This window comes from Arachis ipaensis, chromosome B10 (genome assembly GCF_059453495.1).
Source record: "Arachis ipaensis isolate K30076 ecotype BB chromosome B10, ASM5945349v1, whole genome shotgun sequence".
Taxonomy (NCBI): Eukaryota; Viridiplantae; Streptophyta; class Magnoliopsida; order Fabales; family Fabaceae; genus Arachis; species Arachis ipaensis.
The window spans coordinates 11,502,354-11,529,101 of NC_142435.1; the positions used below are offsets into that span (position 1 = coordinate 11,502,354).

The 26,748-nt window shown below is 35.7% G+C and overlaps 4 protein-coding genes and 1 pseudogene across 5 annotated transcripts; 4 read left to right on the top strand and 1 right to left on the bottom strand.

The window, feature by feature from the left end:
• The first annotated feature begins 4,206 nt into the window (after positions 1–4,206).
• Positions 4,207–5,109, top strand: LOC148579147 (uncharacterized; annotated as a pseudogene).
• Positions 5,110–6,243: 1,134 nt separating this feature from the next.
• LOC107624509 (fatty acid elongase 3-like) lies at positions 6,244–7,568 on the top strand. The gene has a single exon (XM_016327002.3). It carries the CDS (start codon positions 6,461–6,463, stop codon positions 7,277–7,279), a length of 819 nt encoding a protein of 272 aa, XP_016182488.1. The 5' UTR covers positions 6,244–6,460; the 3' UTR covers positions 7,280–7,568.
• A 2,367-nt stretch (positions 7,569–9,935) lies between these two features.
• On the top strand, positions 9,936–11,217 carry LOC107621885 (fatty acid elongase 3-like). The gene has a single exon (XM_016323866.3). The coding sequence runs from the start codon at positions 10,007–10,009 to the stop codon at positions 10,871–10,873; it is 867 nt and encodes a 288-aa protein (XP_016179352.1). The 5' UTR covers positions 9,936–10,006; the 3' UTR covers positions 10,874–11,217.
• Positions 11,218–19,699: 8,482 nt separating this feature from the next.
• LOC107622889 (pathogenesis-related thaumatin-like protein 3.5) lies at positions 19,700–21,263 on the top strand. Its single transcript, XM_016324957.3, has 3 exons — positions 19,700–19,888; positions 20,147–20,816; positions 20,904–21,263. The coding sequence occupies exons 1-3, from the start codon at positions 19,828–19,830 to the stop codon at positions 21,040–21,042; spliced, it is 870 nt and encodes a 289-aa protein (XP_016180443.1). The 5' UTR covers positions 19,700–19,827; the 3' UTR covers positions 21,043–21,263.
• On the bottom strand, positions 21,231–26,676 carry LOC107622887 (chromosome-partitioning protein, putative (DUF639)). Of its 2 annotated transcripts, none has more exons than XM_088505872.1 (11): positions 26,249–26,676; positions 25,756–25,984; positions 25,212–25,366; positions 24,899–24,997; positions 24,505–24,662; positions 23,788–23,953; positions 23,373–23,509; positions 22,585–23,272; positions 22,323–22,435; positions 21,852–22,107; positions 21,231–21,731 (listed from the first exon to the last, which is right to left on the bottom strand). In XM_088505872.1, exons 3-11 carry the CDS (start codon positions 25,356–25,358, stop codon positions 21,432–21,434), a joined length of 2,064 nt encoding a protein of 687 aa, XP_088361998.1. In that variant the 5' UTR covers positions 25,359–25,366; positions 25,756–25,984; positions 26,249–26,676; the 3' UTR covers positions 21,231–21,431. The 2 variants fall into 2 exon arrangements, with proteins under 2 accessions (XP_088361998.1, XP_016180441.1); XM_016324955.3 differs by having other exon boundaries at positions 25,212–25,359; positions 26,249–26,666.
• Positions 26,677–26,748: the final 72 nt, after the last annotated feature.

Consider the following 26,748-nt stretch of genomic DNA (forward strand, 5'->3'; position numbering starts at 1 on the left):
AGCATATAAAGTTCCGTCGTCCTTTGTTTATTATTATTGTTTTTTTTTACCTTTTTATCATCATTCCCAAGTTCAATTTGAATATTAGATGGTGCAGGTAAAGTGTAATGAAAATTGGTAAATTCGAAAAGTGTAATTACACAAGGGAATGAAAAGCGTGTGCAGCAGTGGCAGGTAGCCGAGAAATTATATTTGTATCGATTTTAGGTTTATTAATAAATATATATTTTTTATGATATGATTTTTTTTTAATTCTTTTTCTACTTTTTATTCATTAATTGTAATATAAAAACAATTATGCGTAAAATATGTACAAAAGATGGAGTTAAGCCCCATTTTGATCCCTGAGATTGACGAGTTGCACTGATTTAGTCCTCCAGATCTCGATTGCACTAAATTAGTCTCCCAGATTCGAAAAAATGCACAACGTTAGTCCTTAGCCTATTTTCCGTCACCGGAGGACTAACGCTGTTAGTGACGTGGCAAAATATTGCCACGCTGGACACGAGGAAACGGTATCGTTTCTAAATTGGCGCTAAAAAACCACTTTGAGTGACGTCGTTTCTATGCGATGGAAAACAAAACGTTGGCCTCTCCCTCTTTTGTCTCCACTCTTCGTCTTCAACTCCTCCATGATTGACGCAGAGGAAAAATGTCTCTCTTCCGTTACTCACTCAAAATAGGAACGAGTAACTGCAATAGGATTCCTGGAGACTACTGGATCACGAGTGAACACTGTATAGTTGTCTGAGGAGGTGCTTTGCCGCTACAAGGAGCTTCTGTTCCGTCACCGAGGTTAGTGAAGATTTTAAAATTTTATTTTTTCAAATTTTAGGGAATGCGTTGATGGTTGTTGATCATAGTTTATTGTTTTGTATATTGTTTTTCCTTAAGGTTTGTAGTGGAATTTGGGCTAGGATTTTATTTTGATGTTGTCTGCAACTGTTTTTTTGGGGTTTGTCTTCATGCTCTGTTCCGATGGTGGATAAATGTGTGTTATTTTGATATATATTTCTATCATATATGAATGTAGTTGATGAAAACTATCTTAAAGGGATCATTGTGTGGAACTGGTGCTGAAAAGAGATTTTTTTGAATCATACAGATGGATGTGCACTTAGATATTATGTTCCACCATGGGAGAAAGTTTCAGAAAAATAAAAACGGGATGACTATATATTCTCCTGATAAGAAGGCATGCGTTGGTGACATTGATGTAGATACTTTAGATGTTTTTTGGGTTAGAAATTATTATAAAAAACTAGGATATGATAGGATAGGAGAATGTTGGTGGCATGTGCCCGGGAGGAGTTTAGACATTAGGTTAAGAGCTCTGAATTGTGATGATGAGTTGAGAGAGATGTGTTTCATGGGTGAAAAGAATGATGGGCTGGTTGATGTTTACTTTGAGCATGCAGTTTCAACACCAGAAATTCTTGAGGGAAATGAGATTGTGGAGTATATTGAGGGTGACCATGATGATTTGAGAGAGGTTAGTGATGAAGCTGACAATGAACCCCTACAAGACAAGACCCCAAACCAAGCAAATATACCCACTGTCCCTGCTGATGAGACTCCATTCACCAACAACAATGAACCAATGCATAATACCTCACCACCCAAGACCACAGAACCAACAGATCCTGGTGCTAATAACCCAACACCCCAAAATAATAACCCCACTACCACATCCAACTCTAATCCTAGCCAAGCTACTACTGCAAATCCTGTTACCAATACTCCTCCAGTTCTCCCAAAAACTAAACCCAATTCAAATGCCAACCCAAATCTGAAATCCAATAATACTACATCATCACATAAGGCCACTGCCAACCCGAAGAATGCCTCTAAGCTCAACCTCAAGCCCAACCGGAATTCTGTGTCCAAGCCCAAACCAAATCCAAAGCCCAAAATCACAACTAAAGCCTATTGCACAAGATCTGCTTCACAAGTGAGGAAGGGGCAGCAACATGACAAGAAAAAATAAGTGCTGAGGTTGTCTTCTTCTGAAGATGAACACACCATAGAGGACAGTTCATATGATCCTGGGAGAGATGATAGCTCAAGTGATGATTATGTTGTTGAAAAAAAATGTGAGACCAAGAAAAGAGAGCCTGGGTTGAAGCATGCACCTACTGAGGGACTAGCAAAGTCTAAGAGGAAGTTTCTTAACGATGATGATGCATTGGTGATGGATGATGAGGAGTGTGAGGTGGACTTAAGTTTCTTAGAAGTCCCTGTGACAGGAGATGAAAACCTGGACAACGCTTTGGATCCTGGAGCAGAGTCTGATGGTGCCAACTCTTGGCACTTGGAAGAAATGAAGACTCCTCCTCCTTCGGAAGATGAATTTTCTGAAGAAGATCCAGATGATGTATTCCCGGTATTTAGAGATGGTATTCGGTTCGGTGATTTAAAACTTGAGGTGGGGATGAAGTTTAATACAAAGTCTGAGTTCAGAGAGGCGGTGAGAGAGTTTACAATTCAAGAAGATAGGCGGATTCAGTTTATTAAGAACGATGCTGTGAGATGCAAGGCTGTCTGTAAGAATGAGGAGTGCAAGTGGGTGGTATATGCCTCACGAGACCATGAGGAGACATGTTGGCAGATAAAAACCTTCAATGATGATCATACATGTGCTAGAGAAGCCACCAACCGAGCTGCAAATAGAAACTGGTTGACTAGCAAGTTAGTGAAGAAGGTTAGGAAATATCCTAACTTCAGACAATGTGAGGCAGCTGTCTACTTCAAGTCCAAGTGTGATCTGGTGCTAAATAGGAATTCAATTTCTAGAGCCTTGGCAGACGCTAGAGCTGTGGTGTATAGAGATGAGAAGGCCCAGTATGCAATGGTCAGGGACTATGGAGAAACCCTCTTGAAGTGTAATCCAGGTTCAACAGTTAGAATAGGAACCATCCCCCAACCAGATGGAGAGGTAATCTTTCAGAGGATGTATGTATGTCTTAGTGGGTGCAAGAATGGTTTTAAGGCAGGGTGTAGGCGACTGATTGGTTTAGATGGTGCGTTCCTTAAAACACAAACTGGAGGCCAGATTCTATCCGCTGTGGGTCAGGACGCAAATCATCACATCTATGTTATAGCATGGGCAATTGTGGACGTCAAGAACACGGAGAACTGGAGGTGGTTTCTGGAGCTACTCCATGAGGACCTCAGAGACTATAAAGAAAACAAATGGTGCTTCATGAGCGACATGCAGAAGGTAAATATAAATTGCTACTCCATGCCCTTTCATAGTATACTCTATTATTAGAACAGTTCTTAAGGTGTAGCCTACTGCTAGTTAATGTAAGTTCTTTGACTATTATGTGTCCACATGCTGGTCTGAATAGCTGTGAACTGACTGATTATACTGTTTGTGTATAGTATTGGTAATATGACTTAGGGACTATTATGTATCACGATTTGTAACTCAGGGACTATTATGTGTCACGATTTGTAACTCAAGGACTATTATGTGTCACGATTTGTAACTCAGGGACTATTATGTATCACGAATTGTATCTGATTCACATGCAAGGCCTGCTTTCTGCAGTCCAGGAGGTAATGCCTCATGTCCACCATAAGTTCTGCGTGTGACATTTATGGAGAAATTTTAACAAGCAGTGGAAGGATTTAGAGTTAAGGGGGTTACTTTGGGAATGCGCACGATCAACAACTTATCAAGATTTCTCTGACAATATGAAGAAGATTAAAATAATTAATGAAGAGGCCTGGAATTACCTGAACAAGGGGCCTATGGAGTCGTGGACAAAGTCAGCATTTAATCATGCTCCTAAACTTGATAATATCTGCAATAACGCTTGCGAGGTCTTTAATGCAAGAATTAAGGAAACAAGGGCCAAGCCAATCATCACGCTACTTGAGGAGGTCAGAATGTTTGTCATGAGGTCAATCGCTAAAAATAAAGTTAAGTTAGCCAACCATGTGGGAAAGCTACCACCAGTGGTTCAAAGTAGGTTGGATAAGATCAGGAAGGAGTCTAAGAGTTGGATGCCAATCTGGATTGGGGATGATGAGTATGAGAAGTTTGAAGTGCATGGTCATCCAACTAACATGGTAGTGGATTTGGGCAAACGACTCTGCACATGTCAATTTTGGATGCTAACAGGTAATTAAATACTTTATTAAATAAGAGACCTGTGTTAAATACTTTAATAACACATTACTTTGTTAATTACTTCAGGAATGCCCTGTGTGCATGCGTGTGCAGTACTCGCAAGGGTGAATAAGAGACCTGAAGATTTTTGTCATAAGTGGATCACTATGGACGCATATAGAGACACTTATGCACATTATGTAAATCCATTGCCTGGACAATCTCTTTGAAAAAAATCTGAGCAGAATAGACCACAAGCTCAAAGAAAAAGAAGAAGCCCGGACCACTAACAAAGAAAAGGAGAAAGGATGCAGATGAGGGTAATGGAGGAAGCAAGAAATCTAACGTGACTGAGACTCTAAAGAGACAACTAAAACCATTTACTTGCAAATACTGTCTACAAAAGGGGCACATAAAGAGGGGTTGTCCAAAAAAGAGAGCAGCTGATGTTGCTCAAGCTCTTGCTGATGCAGCTGCAGCTGCAGCTGCTACTAAGACAAAGCCCACTGAACAAGAAAATGTTGTTCAAGCACCTACTCAAGCTCCTCCAGATGCACCTGCTCAGTCTCATCCACAAGCACCTTCTCAAGCTACTCCAGAAGCCCCTGCTTAGGCACCTGCACCAGTTGATGCCCAGGTGGTTGAGATCGACCTCTCCCAGCTAAACTACTCCGATGCACAACAGTCCCAACATAGTCAAGAAATACTTGCATTTAGTTTCACAACTCATACTAAAAATTGTTGTCCACATTCAACTGAATTTATGTCCTACTGAAACAGGATCCACCTGCGAGGCCATCCAAGTTGCAGACCAGAAGGAGGTCCTCCACACCACCATCAGGATCGATCACTATGGATCCACTACAAGGAGCAAGCTCAGCCACATCTTTCAGACTGGCCAACTTCCTGAAATTTGTCCCAACACCTGGCTTCAAGCCACCAAGAAAGAAGAAATGAAGATGTACCTGATCTGTGCAGCCTATTTTAGATGAAACTTTGAATCTTTTTGTGAATCATATTTTTTGTTTTGTGGGCTGAATTTATGGCAGTAAACTTTTAGTATATTTGAATACAATATGACAATGATTGCACTCTGTGTCCTTTAGCTAAGGTGTATTTTGGAATTAGAACTACTCTTTACTTGTCTGGAGAGTTGTCATTAATATGGCAGGATTATTGTTACTTTTGTTAAAACTTATTGATATGGTTATTATTATTATGACAATTTCTTCCAGCTTCAATTATGCTACTTCAGATGTATTTTTTGCAATTTTTTTTAACAATTTCATTGAATGACAGAAAACAACTAGAAAATTTGAGAAGGAGAATTTTTCTTTCTTCTAATACACTTCCACCCTGAACACAGTAACACAAACTCATCTTCAAGCTTTATCTACCAACATAAAACCAACAACAAAAACTATAAACAAAGCCAAAACTAAAATGTACATTTTTTGGGTTCTAACTTCAGCCTCTATCTTCCCAATTCTCCAAGCCAAATCTACCCTAACTTGGTCACCATCCACAGTAGAAATTACCTTTCCTCTGAGGTCTTCTTCTCCAATGTCAGTCCAGACAAACAAACCACACCACCTCTTACCATTAATATTGTAGTTAGGGCACCTAAAGAATGACTTGTTAGGGTTAGCCTCTGTTGTGGACCACCGAAGAACAGGGCGGCACTCACACCCACACCACTGCGGAACACCCGATGCTCTACTTCGACTGAAACTCCTTGTGTTGGACCGCATGGAACTCTGGCTCCCACTTGCAATCATGATGGTAAACTCGGAAGGGAGCAAGAGACGAAGAACCAGAGAGAAACGAAAAGAAGAAGATGATGATGAGGTCACATGATGAACTTAGGTTTTAAAGGGGGGATAAGGACTAAATTGGAGTAAATCAAACTTTACGCCACATCATATAACCGTTAGTGTGTCCAGCGTGGTAATATTTGGCTACGTCATTAACGGCGTTAGTCATCCGGTGACGGAAAATAGGCTAAAGACTAACGTGGTGCATTTTTTCGAATCTGGATGACTAATTTAGTGCAATCGGAATCTGGAGGACTAAATCAATGCAACTCGTTAATCTCAGAGACCAAAATAAGACTTAAATGCACAAAAATGAGAAGAATATACACATATTCCTCTCGCTTGAAGTATGGTTGGGGCGATTTTACAATTAAAAAAAAAAATCTATTTAGTATTAACAGCGAAGTCCCAACTCCCAAGTGAATTAATAACGCAATCCATCACATTCTCCAAAACCCCACTTATCCAAAACCACACATTGCGAACCAGTTGAAGTGAAGGTGAGGCATCTCAATCGGTATTCACGGGTATGAATATGACGGCGAACGCCATGATCTCCGGCCTCCAATACTGGCTAGTTAACCACCCAACCATCCTCAACTTCCAATGGGACCCACCTCAAACCCCGTTCTCCTCCACCATGTTCCTGTCGGCGGCAGTTCTATCCTACCTATCCCTGATCCTCATCCTCTCCGTCCTCCCTCTTCCGCCACTCTCCCCGAATCTCTTAAAGCCACTCACGGCACTCCACAATCTCAGCCTCCTCATCCTCTCCCTCGCCATGTCCCTTGGCTGCGCCCTCACCACACTCTCCCACATCCCTCACCTCAACTGGGCCATCTGCTTCCCTCCAAACACCAGGCCCAATGGGCCTCTCTTCTTTTGGGCCTACGTCTTCTACCTCTCCAAGATCCTCGAGTTCCTCGACACGCTCTTCATCGTTCTCTCCCGCTCCTTCGCGCGCCTCACGTTCCTCCATGTGTACCACCACGCCACCGTGCTCGTCATGTGCTACCTCTGGCTCCAAACTTCGCAGTCGCTGTTCCCGGTGGCGCTCGTGACCAACGCCTCCGTGCACGTGCTCATGTACGGCTATTACTTCCTCAGCGGGCTAGGGATCCGACCGCGGTGGAAGCGCGCCGTGACGGATTGCCAGATCGTGCAGTTCGTGTTCAGCTTCGCCGTCTCAGGTTTGATGCTGTACCAGCACTTCTACGGGTCCGGTTGCTCCGGGATCTGGGGTTGGTGCTTCAATGCGGTTTTCAATGCTTCTCTTTTGGCCCTGTTCGTTGACTTTCATCTCAAGAGTTATGCTAAGAACAAGAACAAGAAGATTAAACACTCATAATCACTTACCAATTTGAGTTGGTTTAGTGATTCGCTAACTAGTCCGATTAAACTGTATCAGAAATTGGAATCTTACTTTATGTATGCAGCGAATTCTTGAAGTTTCGATGCTTGACGGATTAGCCATTCACCAGTTGAGTTGAGGGATGCGGGAAGCACTAAAAAGAACACTCATAATCACTATTTTTTCATTTCCATTTTCATTCTTGAAACAACTTTGTTTATTTTTTTTGTGGTAATTGTTGATTACAAATTAATCATATCAATAATATTAGTCACTAATTAATGCATATTTCTAATGCTCAAATGTTGTATTGTTGTACATCCCTTTCATACACAGAATGAAAGCCGCACCTACCTTCTGCATGGCAAGCAAATAAGCATGAAACTAACTTAAATGTAACGTGTGGTTGGCTTATGGATAAATAACTTAGATATATCTACCCTATACCCGCTTATAAACAATAAAAAATAAACGAGTATGTTGGGCCTATGCGGTACAAAATGCCACTTTGTGAATAGTACAAATATTTATATCAACTTTGTTCATTGGACAAAATTTGTGGACTCCATCATCATCTCTCACTTGACTCATTCACTATTAATATTCAATACACATGCTTCCGGTTCTTTCAGAAAAACATTTAAGTTGATCATTATGCACAACTACTCATCATTTTACACTTAATAATACATGAACTTTAGCCAGAGCTAGGTATAATGATGTTTTCAAATGATGAGTCCTTATTAATTAGGTATATGTCCTGCAACATTATTAGTGAAACTAGCTAGGAGAAACTGTAGGGGACTAGGGACCCAAGACTGAAAATCAAGGATCACCCAACCTCATAAACGTTGCATTTTTGGTTATGTAAGATGCTTCATATACAACCTCTGTCAGTACCTAAGTTTTAAATACCTCTAACTAATTGCTGATCATGACTAATGTTATTTATATTATAGTATATAGTATATATCCACTTTAATTATATGTGTATTTTTATGTACAAATTAAAGAGAGATTGTGTGTCCAACTACTATTATACGTACTTATTATTACTTGTGACCTCTGCAGATAGAAGAACGCACCCAACCGCAGTTAGTTGGTGTTGATAACTAAATGAAAAGCCATTCAATTCTCTTTCTCTGAACCCCGATAGAGATTATAAATCGACAAATGGACAGGTGTAACTAGATTTTCTCCATAACTGAATGTATCGCATAACCATTGAACGCTGCACAAGTGTGCAATGTATATCATTAATAATGGTTGGGATAAAAAGAGATATATGCATCCCTGTTAAGTGTTAACCAATAACCACTCTCATTATTTCAATATATACCTTGTTTCTTTTTTCTGTTTTCTTTCTTTTTTTAGCATGTTGTGGATATAATCATATATATAGAACATGTATGTTGACCATTTCTAAAATCTACATGTATAAAGTTTGATGTATCTCATTCTAGTTACATGCATGAAGAGATGTATGTGTAAATAAATGAAAACTATAAGGTAGTTTGTTTTGAGATACTGAGACAGAGATTGAGAGATTGAGATTGAGAGATTGAGATTCAGCATCATGTTTGTTGGTTTAGAGATTGGTACTAAAATTTTTGTCTCTGTCTCTAAAATTTCAGTATCTCCAAAAAGTAGGGGGACAGGGGACTAAAATTTTTAGAGATCGAGACTGAAACTTTAATAACATTTTATACCTAAAATATCTTCATTTTAATTAATTAATTCTAATTTTATTTTTATGCAAATTAAATTAAAGTTTCATTCTTGTTTCAATTTCTATCTCCCATTTTACATCAAACAGAATACTAAGATTTATTTCAATCTCTGTCTCTTAGGTAGCGTTTGTTTTGAGATACTGGGATAAAGACTGAGAGACTGAGACTCAGTATCATGTTTGTTGGCTCAGAGACTGATACTAAAATTTCTGTCTCTGTCCCCAAAATTTTAGTATTTCAGTATCTCCAAAAAGTGGGGACACAGGAGACTGAAATTTTTAAAGACGGAGACTGAAACTTTAACAACATTTTATACCTAAAATACTCTCATTTTAAATAATTAATTCCAATTTTATCCTTTGTACAAATTAAATTAGAGTTTCATTCTTATTTCAATTTCTGTCTCCCACTTTGCACCAAACATAATACTAAGATTTATTTCAGTCTCTGTCTCTAAATCTTTGTCTCTCAGTATCAATCTTTCAGTCTCTGCCTCTCAATCAAATGCTACCTTAGTTTCTATCTTTCAATCTCCGTATTTCCGGTTTTGTCTCTTCACCAAAGGCTATTTAAGAGTTGACGTGGCAATAACAATGACAGGGTGAAATAAAGAGGCGATGAGATTGGCACCTTCATTAGCAGTGGCAGTGGCAATGGGAAGTCATGCTCCTATCTATCAAGACTGTTACCATTTATTAAGAGCGAGCAACATTCAATATAGCGAAGTTGTCTCTGTTTCATACAGCTAGCACTTAAATGGGACCTTCTACACCAGTATTTTATTATTTAAACATCTAGATATATGTATTATCACAACTAATATTACATAGCTGATAATAATACTCATTTATTCTTCTTAATTAATTTTAAATGACTAATAACTAATTTGAGAGCATGTTATATATATGACTCCTCATTCCATATATCATTCTTCTTTCTCACACTATAACTAAGGGTGGTGCTAGCTTGAGTGTGAAAGAAAAAGAAAAGAAGAATGAGTAACATATTGGCAGCATTAGAGTACTGGTTAGTGAACCACCCTACAATCAAGAACTTCACATGGACGCCAGGGAAAACCATGGCCTCAACTCCACAGTTTCTCTGCTTCACAATCCTCTCCTACCTGTCGTCCATCTTCATCCTCCCTCAAATGAAATCCCTGCCGTCCATCCCCCAATCCATCCTCAGGCCAATCTCAGCCGTCCACAACACATCCCTCCTCCTCCTCTCCTTCGTCATGGCCCTTGGCTGCCTCCTCTCCACCATCTCGCATGCACCTCACGTCCACTGGATCATCTGCTTCCCACCGCAAACCAAGCCCACTGGGCCCATATTCTTTTGGGCCTACATCTTCTACCTCTCCAAGATCCTTGAGTTCATGGACACACTCCTCATCATCCTCAGCAACTCCATCCAACGGCTCTCGTTTCTCCACGTGTACCACCACTCCAACGTGGTCATCATGTGCTACATATGGTTGCAAACCTCGCAAACACTCTTCCCGGCGGTACTCTTTACCAACGCCTCCGTGCATGTGCTAATGTACGCCTACTACTTATCGTGCGCGCTAGGAGTGAGACCTAAGTGGAAGAAGCTTGTGACGAATATCCAGATCATGCAGTTCTACTCCAGCTTCGTTGTTCTGAGTTTGATGCTTTACTACCACTTCACGGGTTCAGGGTGCTCTGGTGTTTGGGGTTGGACCTTCAATGTCGTTTTCTATTCCTCTCTTTTGGTCTTGTTCGTTGACTTTCACAAAAAGAATTATGGTAGTACTGCAAACTCCAAGAAAAAGTTTACTCTCAACAACGTTAAGCAGGATTATTCCAAGGGCTTGTTTTGTGCTTATCACATCTCATGATGTTAGTATTAGTCTTAATTTAATTGTACCATGCATTGTCATTATTTTATTAATGTTTGGTCTATATAGAATTAGGGTAAAATACTATTTTGATCCTTAATGTTGGGGTCAAATTTTAATTGGGAGCCATTCATTTAGATAAAAATGTTTAAAATATTTTTTTTAAAAAATATTTTTTGATAATTAAAATTTAATATATATAATCGATTAAATCATGTTATTTTTGTTAAAATTATATTAGACAAATTGATTTAATCGAAAAAAATGGTGAATCAAATCTTGAACTGATCTAAATTAATATTATTTTCTTATAAAAAATTACTACAATACCCTTATTATATATATATTTTAAAAATTCTAAATCCTAACCTTATCATAGAAAAATAAAGGACTAAAATTTAGGATTTTCAAAATTAATATATATAATAGAAATATTTTAGTCATTTTTTATAATAGAGTATTGTAGACATTTTTTATAAAAAAATAATATTAATTTAGACCAGTTCAAGATTCGATTCACCATTTTTCGGTCAAATCAATTTGTCTAGTCTAATTTTGACAAAAATAACACGATTTAATCGATTATATGTGTTAAATTTTAATTATTAAAAAACATCTTTATAAAAAGATATTTTCAGCGTCTTTATCTGGGTGGTTCCCATTTTAATTTAGTCATTAACGCTTTAAATGTTATATTTTTTTTTGTTCCAAAAGGTTTAAAAAAAAAGTTCAATGTTGAGTGATGTGGACATTAATAAGGTTGTTGTTAAGTTATATCTTTTTTTATGTGTTAAAAAATATAATCAAAAATTTTTTGTAATACTTTTTTTTCTCAATTTTTTTTGTACAAAACTCCAAATCCTAATTGCTGGCGAATTGATTATTTTATTTACATGAATGCTATTGCCAATGAATTATAGCTCAAATGGCATAATCTCCCCATACTCAATTAAGAAGTTGCGAGTTCAATTTTTCTATCTTTAGTAAAAAAAATATGCAAATTATTTGTGTCAAATTTAATTATAGAACAATATTGAACCTATTTAAAATTTTTTTGGATTGAAATAAGATGTTTGAATATTTTTGGGATTAAAATATAACGTTTGAAACATTAGAGACCAAATTAAAATTTAACCTAAATATTAGAAATTAAAATAATATTTTATCCATAGTATTATTATATATTGTTATTTTTATTAAATCTCGTTCTACTCTAAGCCCATGAAGTGTCTAGTTTATCATTATTATAGTTACAAATTTTGTTGTTTTTGTTTCTAATAAGATAGGATTGCATGGAGAAAATTGTTACGCGCACATTGGTATCAAAAATGGAATTGTATATTTAAATTTAGATCCTATTGTTTATATACTTCTCTTACAAGGCTTGAATGTTGCAAGTATAATTTTGTTTAGAAAATTAAAGGCATTCTTTGTTTCAATGCAGCTGCAAGCCTGCAACTTGTTTAGTACGTATGTAATAGTAAATTTTAAAATGTTTAATTGTTTATTGTCTCTCTCAAAACATACATGTCATGTCTCAAAACCTTCATAATTGGGCAACCCTACGCAGCTAAAAAGAAAAATTAGAAGTTTTGTTAATGAATATATCGATAGTTAGTAAATGAAGTATAGTATCTTGTTAGAATTTTTATTCTAATTGTGGTCCAATTTGTTAATATAGAAATTAGGTTGGGTAGTGTTGTAATTATTAATTAATTATATTGATAATTAGTCTATTCTTTGATGAAAAGAATACGACTGTTAAAGTTTGGGTCCCTAATTCTAATTACACAATAATAAACAAATACACTTTGATTTCATCTGAGTTTGTGATTTAAGAATTGAAAATTTTCAAATTAAATCAAAGAATGATTTTATCCAAGTTTGTGATTTAAGAATTGGAAATTTTTAAATTAAATCAAAGAATTTATTGGCAATGACTGGAGGTACGCAAATTACTGATTTTATAAAATATCTAACATATGGTATCAGACCCAAATTATCTCTATTTTGCCATTTTAAAATTTAATTATTGTGCATTATTTTGATAAATTATTTTTAAAAAAGAATGTATAGTATGAATTTTAAAATAAGTAAGAAAAACTATTGAAATTAAAGTTGACGTACCATAAAAAGAGGGAATAATAAATATTATTCTTAGAAGGAATCTTCTAAATTTATGTCGTAGTTGTTTTTTATAATAGCATAATTTTCTGTGATTCCCATAAGTTTTCTTATTCTTGAATAAATAAAAAAAATAAAAAATAAAAAGAGAGAGAAGAAGAAGAGAGATAAGACACTGGAAGAGAGAAGACAGAAAGAACTTGTTTCAATGGATGAATTTTGTTTGTTATATAACATTGGATGCTTGCTACTTTTACGTTGAAGTGGTTGGGTTTCAAAATTTAAATTTATTATAAAAATTCAAACTTTGGTAGGAGTGAGATTTGAACTTGGATCTTCTAAATATTGAAGTTGTTGGGCTTCAAAATTTAAATTTATTATAAAAACTCAAACTTTGGCAGGAGTGAGATTTAAATTTGGATCTTTTAAATATTGCTAAAATATTTGTCCACTAGATCGTCTCCACTTTGATAATTCATATTACTGAATTTATTTATTTGATGATTATATTTGCATGCAATATAAATTATTTCGCTGCATATCATATTGTGATTAATATATGATTTATTGAGAAATAACCATAGCATCCTTGATAATAATAATTATATTTAAAAAATCACATAAATATTAATATGATATATTTGTAATTGTTGTGAATTATATAATGAACTTATCCATAGGAATTTATTATGTTATTCACATATAATTAGGTTGAAATAGAAAATATCTTTTTATTTCTTAATTAGCCTACAGGTATTAAGAAGTAGTATTTTATTTTCTATTTTCAATACCTTAGTTAATATAGTGAATATTATGTGTGTTAAAATCTTTGCCCACAAGTAGATTTTAATGACACTATGATTCATATTTATTTTGATATGACTTGCATTGGCATGTATTATCATATGTTATGGATTTTGATGTGCTTATTTAAAGTTGAGTAATGTTAGTATGATTTATTATTTGTAGCAATAATGATATCTGAAACTGTATCTGAAGTTCATTTGTTAAGTGGTGACAACTATAAAGAATGGAAAGATAAGATTCTCTTTTACTTAGGGTGTGCAGAACTTGACTATGCTCTTCGTAGGGAAGAGCCTCCGGCACCTACTGATACTAGTTCTCAAGTCGAGGTAGCATTATACGAACGGTGAGAGAAATCCAACCGTTTAAGTATGATGTCAATTAAGTCTCGTATCTCAACTAGTATCCGAGGTTCAATTCCTGATTGCAGAAATGACAAGGATTACATGAAGGTTATTGATGAACAGTTTGAGTCTTCTAGTAAGGCGCACTTGCAAGTCATCCATGAGGCTTACCGGCATAAGAGGTGTGCGTGAACACATCATGAGGTTGAGAGACATTGCAGCACAGTTGAAAGCTTTAGAGGTTGAGATCTCTGACTCATTTCTAGTGCATCTTATTCTGAATTCTCTTTCTACCCAGTACGAACCATTTAAGATTTCTTATAACACACATAAGAAAAAATGGTCCATTAACGAATTACTGGTGATGTGTGTGCAAGAGGAAGGAAGGCTAATTTAGGAACTTGGTGAAAGTGCACTTTTAATGACAAATGAGGGTAGTAAAAAGCAAGCTCATAAGAAGAAAGGAAAGGGTATTGTATCCCATCCTATGAAGGAAGAAGGTGCACGATGTTTCTTTTTTAAAAAGAAAGGACACATGAAGAAGGAGTGACCAAAATTTAAAGTTTGGGTTGAAAAGAAATGTACTAACTTTTGTGATCTTATTCCTTCAGTGTGTTTTGAATCTAATGTTGTTGAAATTTGTCATGACACTTGGTGGATTGATTCTGGTGCTGAAATTCATATTTCAAATACCATGCAGGGTTTCATAAGGAAACCGATAAGAAGTGAACTAAGCATCTATATGAGCAATCGGATGCATTCACGTGTGGAAGCTGTTGGAACATTTAGACTTGTATTAAATACTGGTTGTATTTTAGATTTAAAAAAAATTTATATTCCAGATTTTTCTAAAAATTTGATTTCTTTATCTAAGCTTGTAAAACAAGGATTATGTATAAATTTTTATGATGATTCTGTTGACATTATTAAAAATTCTAATATTATTGGACGTGGTACTTTAACTGGTGATTTATTTAAAATTCATTTAGCTAATAATGTTCTGTATAGTCTTATGGTTATGCATAGTAATGGTGTGAATGAAAAATCCTCCATGTTGTGGCACCGAAGGTTGGGACACATCTCCATTGAGATAATGAATAAATTGGTAAGTGATGGAGTTTTTGAACCTCTATACTTTACTGATTTTGATACTTGTGTGGATTGCATTAAGGAAAAACAAACCAAAAAGTATGAAAAAGGTGCTAAGAAGAGTTCTGACATATTAGAAATAATTCACACTGACATATGTTGTCCTGATATGTTCTTAAGTGGTTAGAAATACTGTATCTCCTTTATTGATAATTATTCACGATATATGTATCTATATATGCTTCATAATAAATATGAGGCATTAGACACTTTTAAAGTTTATAAAGCTGAAGTAGATAAACAATGCGAAAAGAAAATTAAGATCGTGAGATCAGATAGAGGTGGAGAATTCTATGGGAGATATATTGGAAGTAGACAAGCACCTGGTCCATTTGCAAAGTATCTTCAAGAGCATAGTATTGTGGCACAATACACCATGCCTAGCACACCAGATCAAAATGGTGTAGCTGAAAGAAGAAATATGATTTTGGTAGATATGGTGAGGAGTATGCTTAGCAACTCCAATCTTCCTTTATCCTTGTGGAGTGAAGCCCTTAAGATAGCTGCGTATATATTAAATAGAGTTTCAACAAAGGCAGTTTCTAAAACTCCATTTGAGCTATAGAAAGGTTGGAAACTTAGTTTGAATCATATACGCATTTTGGGTTGTCCTGCTGAAGTTCGAGTTTATAATCCACAAGAAAGGAAGTTGGACCCAAGGACGATAAGTGCCTATTTTATCGGCTATGCAGAAAAGTCTAAGGGTTACAGATTTTATTATCCCTTCCATTCAAGTAAAATAGTTGAATCTAGAAATTCAAGATTTTTAGAGCATGATGTGAAAAGTGTGAGAAATCATCCTCTTAAAATTGTTGAGAATGATAATGTTTGTCAAATCTCTTCATGTACAAGAATGATTGTTCAATACAATGCCCATACAGATAGAGTCAATGTAGAATAACCTATTACTGATGTTCCACATCATGAAGATAATGTTCAAGTATATCATATGGTGGAGGATCAAACTCTTCGTAATAAAAATGTTGTTCAAAAACATATTGCTCAAGAGTAACTTTAAGAAGAGGGAGAACCTGTTATGCCACTACCTTTACAAGAGGTTGATGATGCAACATTAAGAAGATCAACAAGAATAAGAAAGCCTACAATTTCTAGTGACTATGTAGTATATCTTGCTGAGTCTGACTACAATGTTTGTGATGAAAATGACCCAAAGATGTTTTCACAAGCAATGAAAAGTCGTAATTCCAATTTATGGCTAGATGTTATGAAGGATGAAATGAATTCTATGGCGGATAACCAAGTTTGGGATCTTGTAGAATTGCCTGATGGGAAAAAGGCATTGGCTGTAAATGGGTATTTAAAACCAAGAAGGATTCATCAGGCAATATTGAGCGCTACAAGACTCGACTTGTCAAAAGATTTACTCAAAGGGAAGGAGTTGACTATAAAACCTTTTCTCCTGTTTCAAAGAAAGACTCTTTCCGCATCATTATGGCATTGGTAGCACACTTTAACATAGAATTGCATCAAATGGATGTGAAAATGGCATTCCTTAATGGAGATTTGGAAGAAGAGGTCTATATGAGACAACCCAAAGGGTTTGTCTCAAGTGCTGGTAAGGAGTTAGTTTGCAAGCTTAAGAGAGTAATGTATAGTCTTAAGCAGGCTTCCCGACAGTGGTATTTGAAGTTTCACAATGTGATTTTTTCGTTTGGGTTCATTGAGAATATTTCTTATCAATGTATATATCATAAGGTTAGTGGGAGTAAGATCATGTTTCTCATCTTATATGTAGATGATATTTTGCTTGCAACAAATAATTTAGGATTGTTACATGAAGTGAAACAATTTCTCTTTAGACATTTTGATATGAAAGATATGGGTGACGCATCTTATGTCATTGGCATAAAGATTCATAGAGATAAACATAAAGGAATTTTAGGTTTATCTCAAGAAGCCTATATTAATAAAATTCTTGAGAGGTTTAAAATGCAAAATTGTTCACCAAGTGTTGCACCTATTGTGAAAGGTGACAAATTCTGCTTAGATCAATGTCCCAAAAATGAACTTGAAAAGAAACAGATACAAAATATTTCTTATGCTTCAGCCGTTGGAAGCTTAATGTATGCTCAGGTCTGTACAAGACCTGACATTGCTTTTGCTGTTAGCATGTTAGGAAGATATCAAAGTAATCCAGGAATTATCCATGGGAGAGTTACAAAGAAGGTCTTAAGGTACCTTCAAGGAACCAAGGACTTCATGTTTACATATAGACGAACCGACAATTTGAAAATTGTTAGATACTCAGATTCAGACTTGGTGGAATGTGTTGATTCTAGGAAGTCAACGTCAGGATACATCTTTATGCATGCTGATAGAGTAGTATCTTGGAAGAGTGCAAAATAATCACTTGTATCCGCTTCTACCATAGAAGCCGAGTTTATTGCTTGTTTTGAGGCTACATCACAATGTATTTGGTTAAAGAATTTCATCTCTGGGTTTAAGATTATGGATTGTATCTCTAGGCCATTGAGAATATATTGTGACAATTCAGCTGCTGTATTTATGGCTAAGAATAATAGAAGTAGTAGTCGAAGTAAGCACATCAATATTAAGTACTTAGCCATTAAAGACCAAGTTAGGTCTAATGAGGTACAGATAGAGCATATTAGTACTAAACAGATGATAGCTGATCCTTTGACAAAAGGCATGCCACCAGGATTGTTTAAGGATCATGTTACTAGTATGAGTTTATATTCTATAACGTCACTTATATGACTTATTTTATATTATATGATATATTTGGATATGAAATTCTTATTATTGTTTGTTTCTCATTGATTAATATATATGCGCATACATAATTGAGAATGACAAATAAAATTCAGTGAAGGACCTAGAATAAGTATTGTGCATATTCCTACAGAAATACCACATAAAGAGTTTATTCACTTAGGAGATGTTACATTGTAATACATAGAAGGTAATACTCGATTAATGAGAACCTATCGCTATGATTCATATAATTTGTCTTAATTGTTTAAGCATAGTATGTAATTACAAACTATACGTAACAGATATTGGACCAAGTGGGAGAATGTTAGAATTTTTATTCTAATTATGGTCCAATTTGTTAATATAGAAATTAATTTGAGTGGTGTCGTAATTATTAATTAATTATATTGGCAGTTGGTCTATTCTTTGATAAAAAGAACACGATTATTTATAAATTTTATAAAATTTGGGTCCTCAATTCTGATTACATAATAATAAACAAACACACTTTGATTCTATCTGAGTTTATGATTCAAGAATTAAAAGTTTTTAAATTAAATAAAAAAATTTATTGACAATGACTAGAGGTACACAAATTATTGATTTTATAAAATATCTAACACATCTATGATTATCTCTATATATTATTTTTCTAAATGATAATCACTCTTAAAAATATAGGACAGTTTTTATAAAGTCGTTACTCACATACAAAGAGTGTGTAAAATATCATGGTAGGCCTTTTCTTTTTCTTTCTTTTTTTTCCTTTGTTTTCCTTCATTCGGTGTTCTATGTAGCTTTTAAATATGTATGAGAGTGGAAACTTTTTATAATTAACTAGCCATCAAAATAATTAATATATTCTGAAAAGAGTAAATAGTTAAATTAATCCTTGAAAGATTACTAGTTTTTTTCAATTAGTTTCTAAAAAAATTTTTTAATCAAATTCGTTCTTTAAATATTTTAAATTATTTATATTAGTCCTTCCGTGACTTTGTTTGTTGATGGTGTAAAACTTTGCTAATGTGACACGTTAAATGACACTCCAACACACACTTAGAAGTCTTAGTTAACTATTAACATGATTAGAACAAAATGAGGGAATGAGTAATATGACTAATTTAAAATCTTTAAAGGACGAATTTGATTAAAAAAAATCTTTTAGAAATCAATTTGAAAAACGAGTGATTTTTCAGGGACTAATTTAACTATTTACTCATTCTAAAAATGTCTCTTTCATAGGTTTAAAATTGTCATATTAACACTGCGACGCAAAAAAAATTAACAATTTATGCATAATATTTACTATTAAATGTTAGAATATGCTCTTTTATAAAAATAGTTCTCAGGTAATTTTAATTTTATCATTTAGAATTTAGAGTAAATCTCATTTAAGCTTAATTCAAAAGAAGTTAAATACATATTTGGCTGAGAGTAAATTAAAGCAGTAATACTGGAATTCTTACAGAGAGTTAAAATATCCTGTTATTTTGGGTGAATCTTGTAAAGCACTTCAAAACAAGAGGAGAAGAAGAAAAGTTTGAGAAATAAGTTAAAAGAGGGAAAAAAGTGAAAGAATAAATGAATCTTAGGACATGAGCATGACATTGATGAGCAAGGTATCCTTTGATTTATCTCCTAAGCAAGGAAGCTTTTCTCGGTTGTTAGTGTTCACATTCCTCACGTATTCTTCAACTCCTCTCTTTACAGCATACTCATAAATAACACAACTCTTCATCACTTGATCAAATGTCACGTAATTAGAGACACTAATTACTGCTATAAGAGTGTCATTGGATGGCTAATCCTTATAGTGCAGTTCTCAAACTCACTTTCATCTTCCTTGTCATTGCATCCGGTAAACTTTTCATACTTGAGCCTTTTTGTTGTGTCACCAACCTTAGCCATGCAGAGCAAATATAGCATTTAGTGCTACACCTTTTGCTTGATGCCTCTATATATAGGTTCCTACTACAAAATGTTTCTCAATTTTCAATTGAATATATTTCTTGATCCATTTATTTTATGTAAAACTTCAATGCAAATATTTTGTGTACTCATTTCGTCTTATATTGGAAGTTATTTTTGTTCAATAGCTTGTAATTTGATGTTGCAGCACCAGAACTTGGTGGAAGCAGTAAATCAGTGACCATAGTGAATTACTGCAAGGAAACAGTATGGCCAGGGATTACACCAAGTGAGAACTTTAGTGGTGATGGCTTCACACTGAAACCAGGGCAATCAGCAGTGTACACCGCACCGGCCGGATGGAGTGGCAGGATATGGGCAAGAACAGGATGTGATTTCGACAAGAACGGCAATGGTGATTGCCAAACAGGTGGCTGCGGCGGCAATATAAACTGCACCGGCCCAGGAACCCCACCTTCCACCATAGCAGAGTTCACACTCGGTGATGGTAAACCTGATTTCTATGATGTTAGCCTTGTTGACGGCTTCAACTTGCCTATTGCAGTGAAAGCTGTGAATGGCTCTGGGAATTGCAGCACTGCTGGCTGCGACGGCGACTTGAGGAATAACTGTCCTTCGCAGCTGACGGTGAAGAAAAACGACAAAGTCATTGCTTGTAGGAGCGCCTGTGATGTCTTCAACACTGATGAGTATTGCTGCAGAGGCATATATGAGGACCCTGCTATGTGTTCTTCTTCAAACTACTCCAAGATTTTCAAACAAGTGTGCCCTGTAGCTTATAGTTTTGCACGTGATGACCCAACCAGTGTTATGACATGCACTGGAGCAGATTTCATTGTCACATTCTGTGGATCAAGGTATTCTTATTCTTGACACTTATTGTCATCTTACAAGTTACCATGATCCTATATTCTTATAATTGTTGCTAATATCCTTTGATGCAGGAATCAAACCGTGTGTTCTTATCATGGCAAGCAGCTTTTATGCAATGGCTCAAATTCAAAAGGCTTTAAGACAAAACCAGATTGGTGGTGGGTCTTCTTGCTCTTAGTGGCATATGTGTCCAAGTTATGCTTATCTTAGCGAATGGATAAAAAGGTCATGCAGTAATTTATGTGGCAGATATGATTATAACAACAACATAACCTTTTCACCGGTTGGAATTGACTAGAGATTCAACTATCTTTTTTAGTATACCATAACTGTAAATCAATGTTTCTTTGTTTTGTTGTTTCATTCACTTTTGTTGAGAACATCAGTAGAATCCTCAATTGTAATAAACCATATATTATTGATTTCTTCAATCCTATGAAACACAAGTTAAAAAAGAGTACTATCCAACTCAAGCATTTTATGTAGCAAATCCAAAATATAACTAAGCTAGCACACAAACTTTCTATTTTTCTTTACAAAAAAATCAAACAAAATTTACATCTTCACATTTTCCTTAGGCAGCCAGGAAACTAGTGATACTATCTACTGGACTTACCACTGATATTATTTTCTTGTGATTTTGATTGGTCATTGCTCTCCTTTAAGTAAATCTGTGATCTTGATTCTTCATTTTCGTATGGTAAAACCGATACTGGGGCAGCCGGCACTGCATTCCAACGCTCCCTTAAAAACTTCATGAATTTCCTAACCATTTCTCTCCGAAACTCAAGCTCCCGCGTGAACAAGTCAAAGAGAAGAAAAGAAAGGATGTACTTGAATGGCACAACAAGAAGAGCAGTTGCAGAAGCTAACAGGACTAGTGCAACCTCAGTGGTTATCTGAGAAGGAAGCAAATCAAATTAAACATACATTAAAACAAGGAGCAAAGAGCAAGGATAATATGAAAATATCGCCGAAATAAAAAATCCAAGATCTACTTTGAAAGCACATAACTATACCTGTGGATGGCCAGAGAGGAAAACAGAACGTATTTTGAGAAGTGCAACATTCACTTGCTGTAAGAAATTTTCAACATCACGCATCGCATCTTTTACAGCAATAATCTTCTGTATTGTATTGGAAGGTGGCTGATCACGTATTGTTACTTTACCGAACGATCGTCCAAGGCGACCTTGCTCCTTAAGGCCCCTAATTGTCAACATTCCAACTGCCAAAATCATCAGCATCATGGGGAACACATATGACAGCAAGTTTCTGCAGAAGACAAAAACACATTAGCTCATCTAAAATAAGGTTTCCACCTTCCAGAAATACGTAAAATGTAAGCAACTAAATGCGTCAAACAGAAATCCAAATCTGGAAGCTACCAAATAATTATCAGTTTAGCACACCATGTGATCATAGACAAATGTCCTTTAGAAAGCAACAATCATTAATAGCAGAGAAAGTAAATTGAGGAGTGAATTTACCTAAAGATTATTGTATAGGTAAGAGAGAGAAATGCAACTGTCAATGGTGGCTCCTCCCAGCGCCTGAGCTTTTCAAAGTTTCTGACAGTTAGAGTGAAGGGGAAAAATAGCTCCTGCAGATGATCAAGACCAATCTCATGCAGACTTAGTCCAGGCACAATTATTATGCTAATGAAGAATTATGTAATTGCTCAAAACTATATGTATAGTGAACTAAAATGCCACTCATAATATGAGAAGTAATTAAGTTGAGCATCCAAACCTTAAAGAGATCAACATTGCTGGGTATTCCTTGTAGAGTTGCAGCATCAATGGTGGCTTGAGTTTTCTCCTCAACCCGGTATTTCTGTTTACTTATTTCTGCTGCTCTTTCTATAAGCGACATATCAGCCACAACAAGATTCTTACTTAATATTAAGCCTTTGGTTGAAGTATTCTTCCAGAAATTAATGGAATTACTAGATGCCCAAGATGGAGATTTCATCCACTTCCGTAAGTAGACACTTCCATCTATGTCAAAAACATGGTTGATGCTATTGCTGCCATCAGACATTTCTTCAGAGGATTGAGTCTCTGGCTGATTGCGGGTATTCACAAATCCTGTAACCAGTGGGCCTCCCCAATAGTTAACAGCTAAAGTCTGAAGGACGAGGTCACTATGTGGAGCATTCCGTAAATAAGAAAACTGAACAAGCTTGATGGGATCTTCAAGCAACTTCCTCATACATTGAAGCGCCTGGAGTCTAGCTATACCATTAATGGCACTGGTTGTTGCTTTTTCCTTTCCTTTGTGAGCCCCGTATACATGAAACAATGACTCGTCAGAATCATCAGGTCCATATTCATGTGTGAACTTGTGTAACGCTATAATTTCACTTATCAAAGCATGCCAAACATCTCTCCTCATTTCACCTCCCAAGTCAATGAATTCCAGTATCCAGCTATTTGGCCTAAGTATGAAATAAAGTAGAAGTATCAATTATTGTAAGACAATGATATTAAAAATTTAAAATGTAGCATCCAATGCTCGATGGAACAAAGCATACTTACTCTGAGACAGAAGAAATGGAAACAGCAGAGTCAAAAAGTGCAGACCCTAAAGGCCCAACCTTTGCCTTCTCTACCTTTAATCCTTGATGTGTAAGATCCATTCTCATGGCTCTCTTCTCTCCCAGCAAGCCAACTGCCTGAACGTTTATTTTAAGTTATCAATAGAAAAAGATAATGATCCCTTTCTCCTTGCAGAGGAACTATTCTAACCCCCCCCCCCCCTCTTTCTTTTTTTCTCTTGTTATTTATAATCAGCTTACTTTGACCAGAGAGACTTTTCTTTCGGCCAAACAAAACAACATATCAATCAAATTGAAACTAAGCAAGACAAATAAATTAGGCATAGAGGTCATTGTGATTATACTGAAGAAATCAATGGGTCTTGTATGTGGAGAAAGTGGCAAAGACTGTGTACCTCAAAATATATTGCTTTATCAGTAAGAGTGAGTTTGCCTGGCCATGCCATATTACCCTCCCATTTCAGAACAGGTTGCTTACTGTTGGAACCAATGCATAAAATTCTCTCCCCTAAAATTTGAGGGAACTCTGGAATCTGATATGACCTCTTTCCTTCACGCACTCTACAATAATATTAGTACAAGGTCAGCAGAGATGTTCTGTAATATCAGACATTATATAGAAGTTGAGAGCACTCCAGCAAATCAATGTAGAAGTAAAATAATGAGACTATTCTTACACTACAACACAATAGCAGAACTTGCTTATCTTTATCCTATAGAAATGATCGTATACCACATAATGCAGAACTCAGAACTATATCAAAGAAGAGAAACTGGATAAAGGTCCAGGAAACCTAGTTTATTTTTAGTAATAGCTTGCATTAACCTTGAGCACAGCAGATTTGGATAAAGGACACAAAGGAGAGAAGTCTAAAGCAGCACAAATAAATATCAAAAGATACTTCAATAGAAGTGAACCAAAAAAAAAATCGAAGAGCTAATAATTCATCGTACTTTGTTCTTATGGGAATTGGATTATTTAGAAGATGTTTTCAGTAGAAAACTTTAATCCCCTAATCATGCATCCCAATTATTCTTTCCAAACTTTGCTTGGATGCCTTTTTGTAAGAATGCAACATCATTGAAAAAGGGAGAGAAAAAGACAAACTTACTTGATAAATTCATTAATGTAAGTCAGCCATGAGCTCAAAGAAATTCCAGATTGATCTTTAGCAAGAGCCTTAAAAAGATTATGCACTACAGGTCGATCAACCACACCAGAGACTGCAGGAGCAATACGAACAAAAGCTTCTTCAGTGACAAGTTTACTCTGCAAAGCCCACAAAATTATGCATCTAAAATGAGCACTCTACATCAGAAATATGAAAGAACTAACTGAAAAGATAAAAGATGTACTTAGTAGTTTTCTCTCCAATAAGCCATGCACCACTCTTACAAGTTCAACTAGTTTGAAAAGAAAAGCTAAACAGGGGATCCCTAAGAAAAAGATTATCCTCCTTTCATACAATTCAAAGGGACATTTACATGCAAAGGAAAGAACTGTACCTGTAAGGAAGCCTTCTCTGAGTTGTTGGAAAGGTCATTGGTGTAAGGATTTTCCCAAGCAAGCATGGTTATGAATATCAGCCTTTGGAATGCAGGATCCTGTGCAAAAATTTCAACAAGCAGCAAGCATGTTCTTGAGAGAACATAAAAGAATAAATTTGTTCATACAGTACTTGATTTATTAATTCATTTGATTGGAAAAGAAACCTGACAAACTTCTGTCTGCATGTGGGTGCTAAGCCCGACATATTGTTAAAAACAGAAACCGAACAAATTTTCCAATACACCTTTCAAAGAACAAGATGAGACTAACCTTAAGGGAAGGATGAATATTAGCACCATCTCTTGACAAGAATCTAAAGCAGCAGTATTCAACCAAGTTACGGGCATCACCACATACAGATTCCGGGACAAGTGCTTCAAAAATTTTTTGCATCTTCTTCCCAGTCAATCCATTCATCCTGCAATCTTATTTCCATCATGTCAAATAATAATTTCTGTATCAGTCTTATAGGTATTAAGTAAGCAAACTAAGAGATATGAAAACAAAGACAAATTCCTCAACTAGGTCATAACTTAAATCATAGCTAGCTCAAAAGCCACTCATATATTTTCATATTGAAGAAAACATTAAGTAAGTGTCTTCTCCAATGACCTCTTTTTCACTGTAATTTTGGGAGTAAAACATTTTAATGTTTATTGTACATTCCAATGGCATAAGCAAAAAGCATATATGATATAGCGCTACTTCTTAGTCTTGACTCGTGAATTTCTTAAATATGATCCATTTGATTAATCCAAAGCACAATTATAGAAAAGTGTCACCAACATAGATAGAAGAATGCAAATGTATTCACCTGCTGAATTGCTCAATACATATAACAGCAGCTAGAGATAGAACCCCATATCGGGTTTTGCGTTCTATTGTCTCCTCTACCATTAATATGTCTTCCATTACTTGAAACCCGAGTTCATTTTCATGAGAAGGCTTCCTATTTTGACCAGGCTTTGCAAGGGGAGAAGCCACTTCATTTAAGAAATTCTGGGTCCTTGATACCAATGCATTCAACCTCTCTTGTATAGAATCTATGAAGAAGAAATGGAAATTTAAAAGTTCAAAGGCAAATTCACAATGAGGAGACCAAAAAACTAAAGATAAATAACTACAACACACACCAACACTTCTTCAAGACTTCAAAATATGAGGGAAATCAAATTCCTTAGCATCAATATCAGCAATTTCAAATTTACACAGAAATTAACAACATATCTTAATGAAACAAAAGGCAAACGTATAATAGAAACTGATACAAAGAAGTAAATTGAAAAAGAGTTTGAAAGAGAACATACTGGGAGTTATGTCATTGAGCTTGAGTTTATCCCCCAAAGACTGAGGCGTGAACTTGAAGGGAAATCTCTGCTCTGAGAATATTCTTGGGGAATACTTATGGTATCCATGGAAATCTTTGCGGGATGAAAAAACAAGATAAGTGGGTGTTATTCTGAAGTGGGTCAATGGAAGCTTTGGCCCCATTCTTCATGAGTGAAGTGTGTTTGAAGTTCAAGTTTCAAACTTGGAGCTGATAATTCATAGCTGAAGCTGAAGACGAAATGATGGATCAAAAGAGGAAAGGGAAAGGGAAGTGATTAGTATCTAAAATGGAAGAAATCAAGAAAGAAAGAGAAACGTATGCAAATAGCATTCCTGCGCTTGCGTTGAGAATGAGAGCCACCGGCCACCCCTCAATGTAGTGCCCTTCCACGTGCTAAATGTTTATGAAAAAAATTCATCACCTTTTTACAAGAAACTAAAGTCAAGTCAATGTTTTTAGAATTTAATTTTGATGATA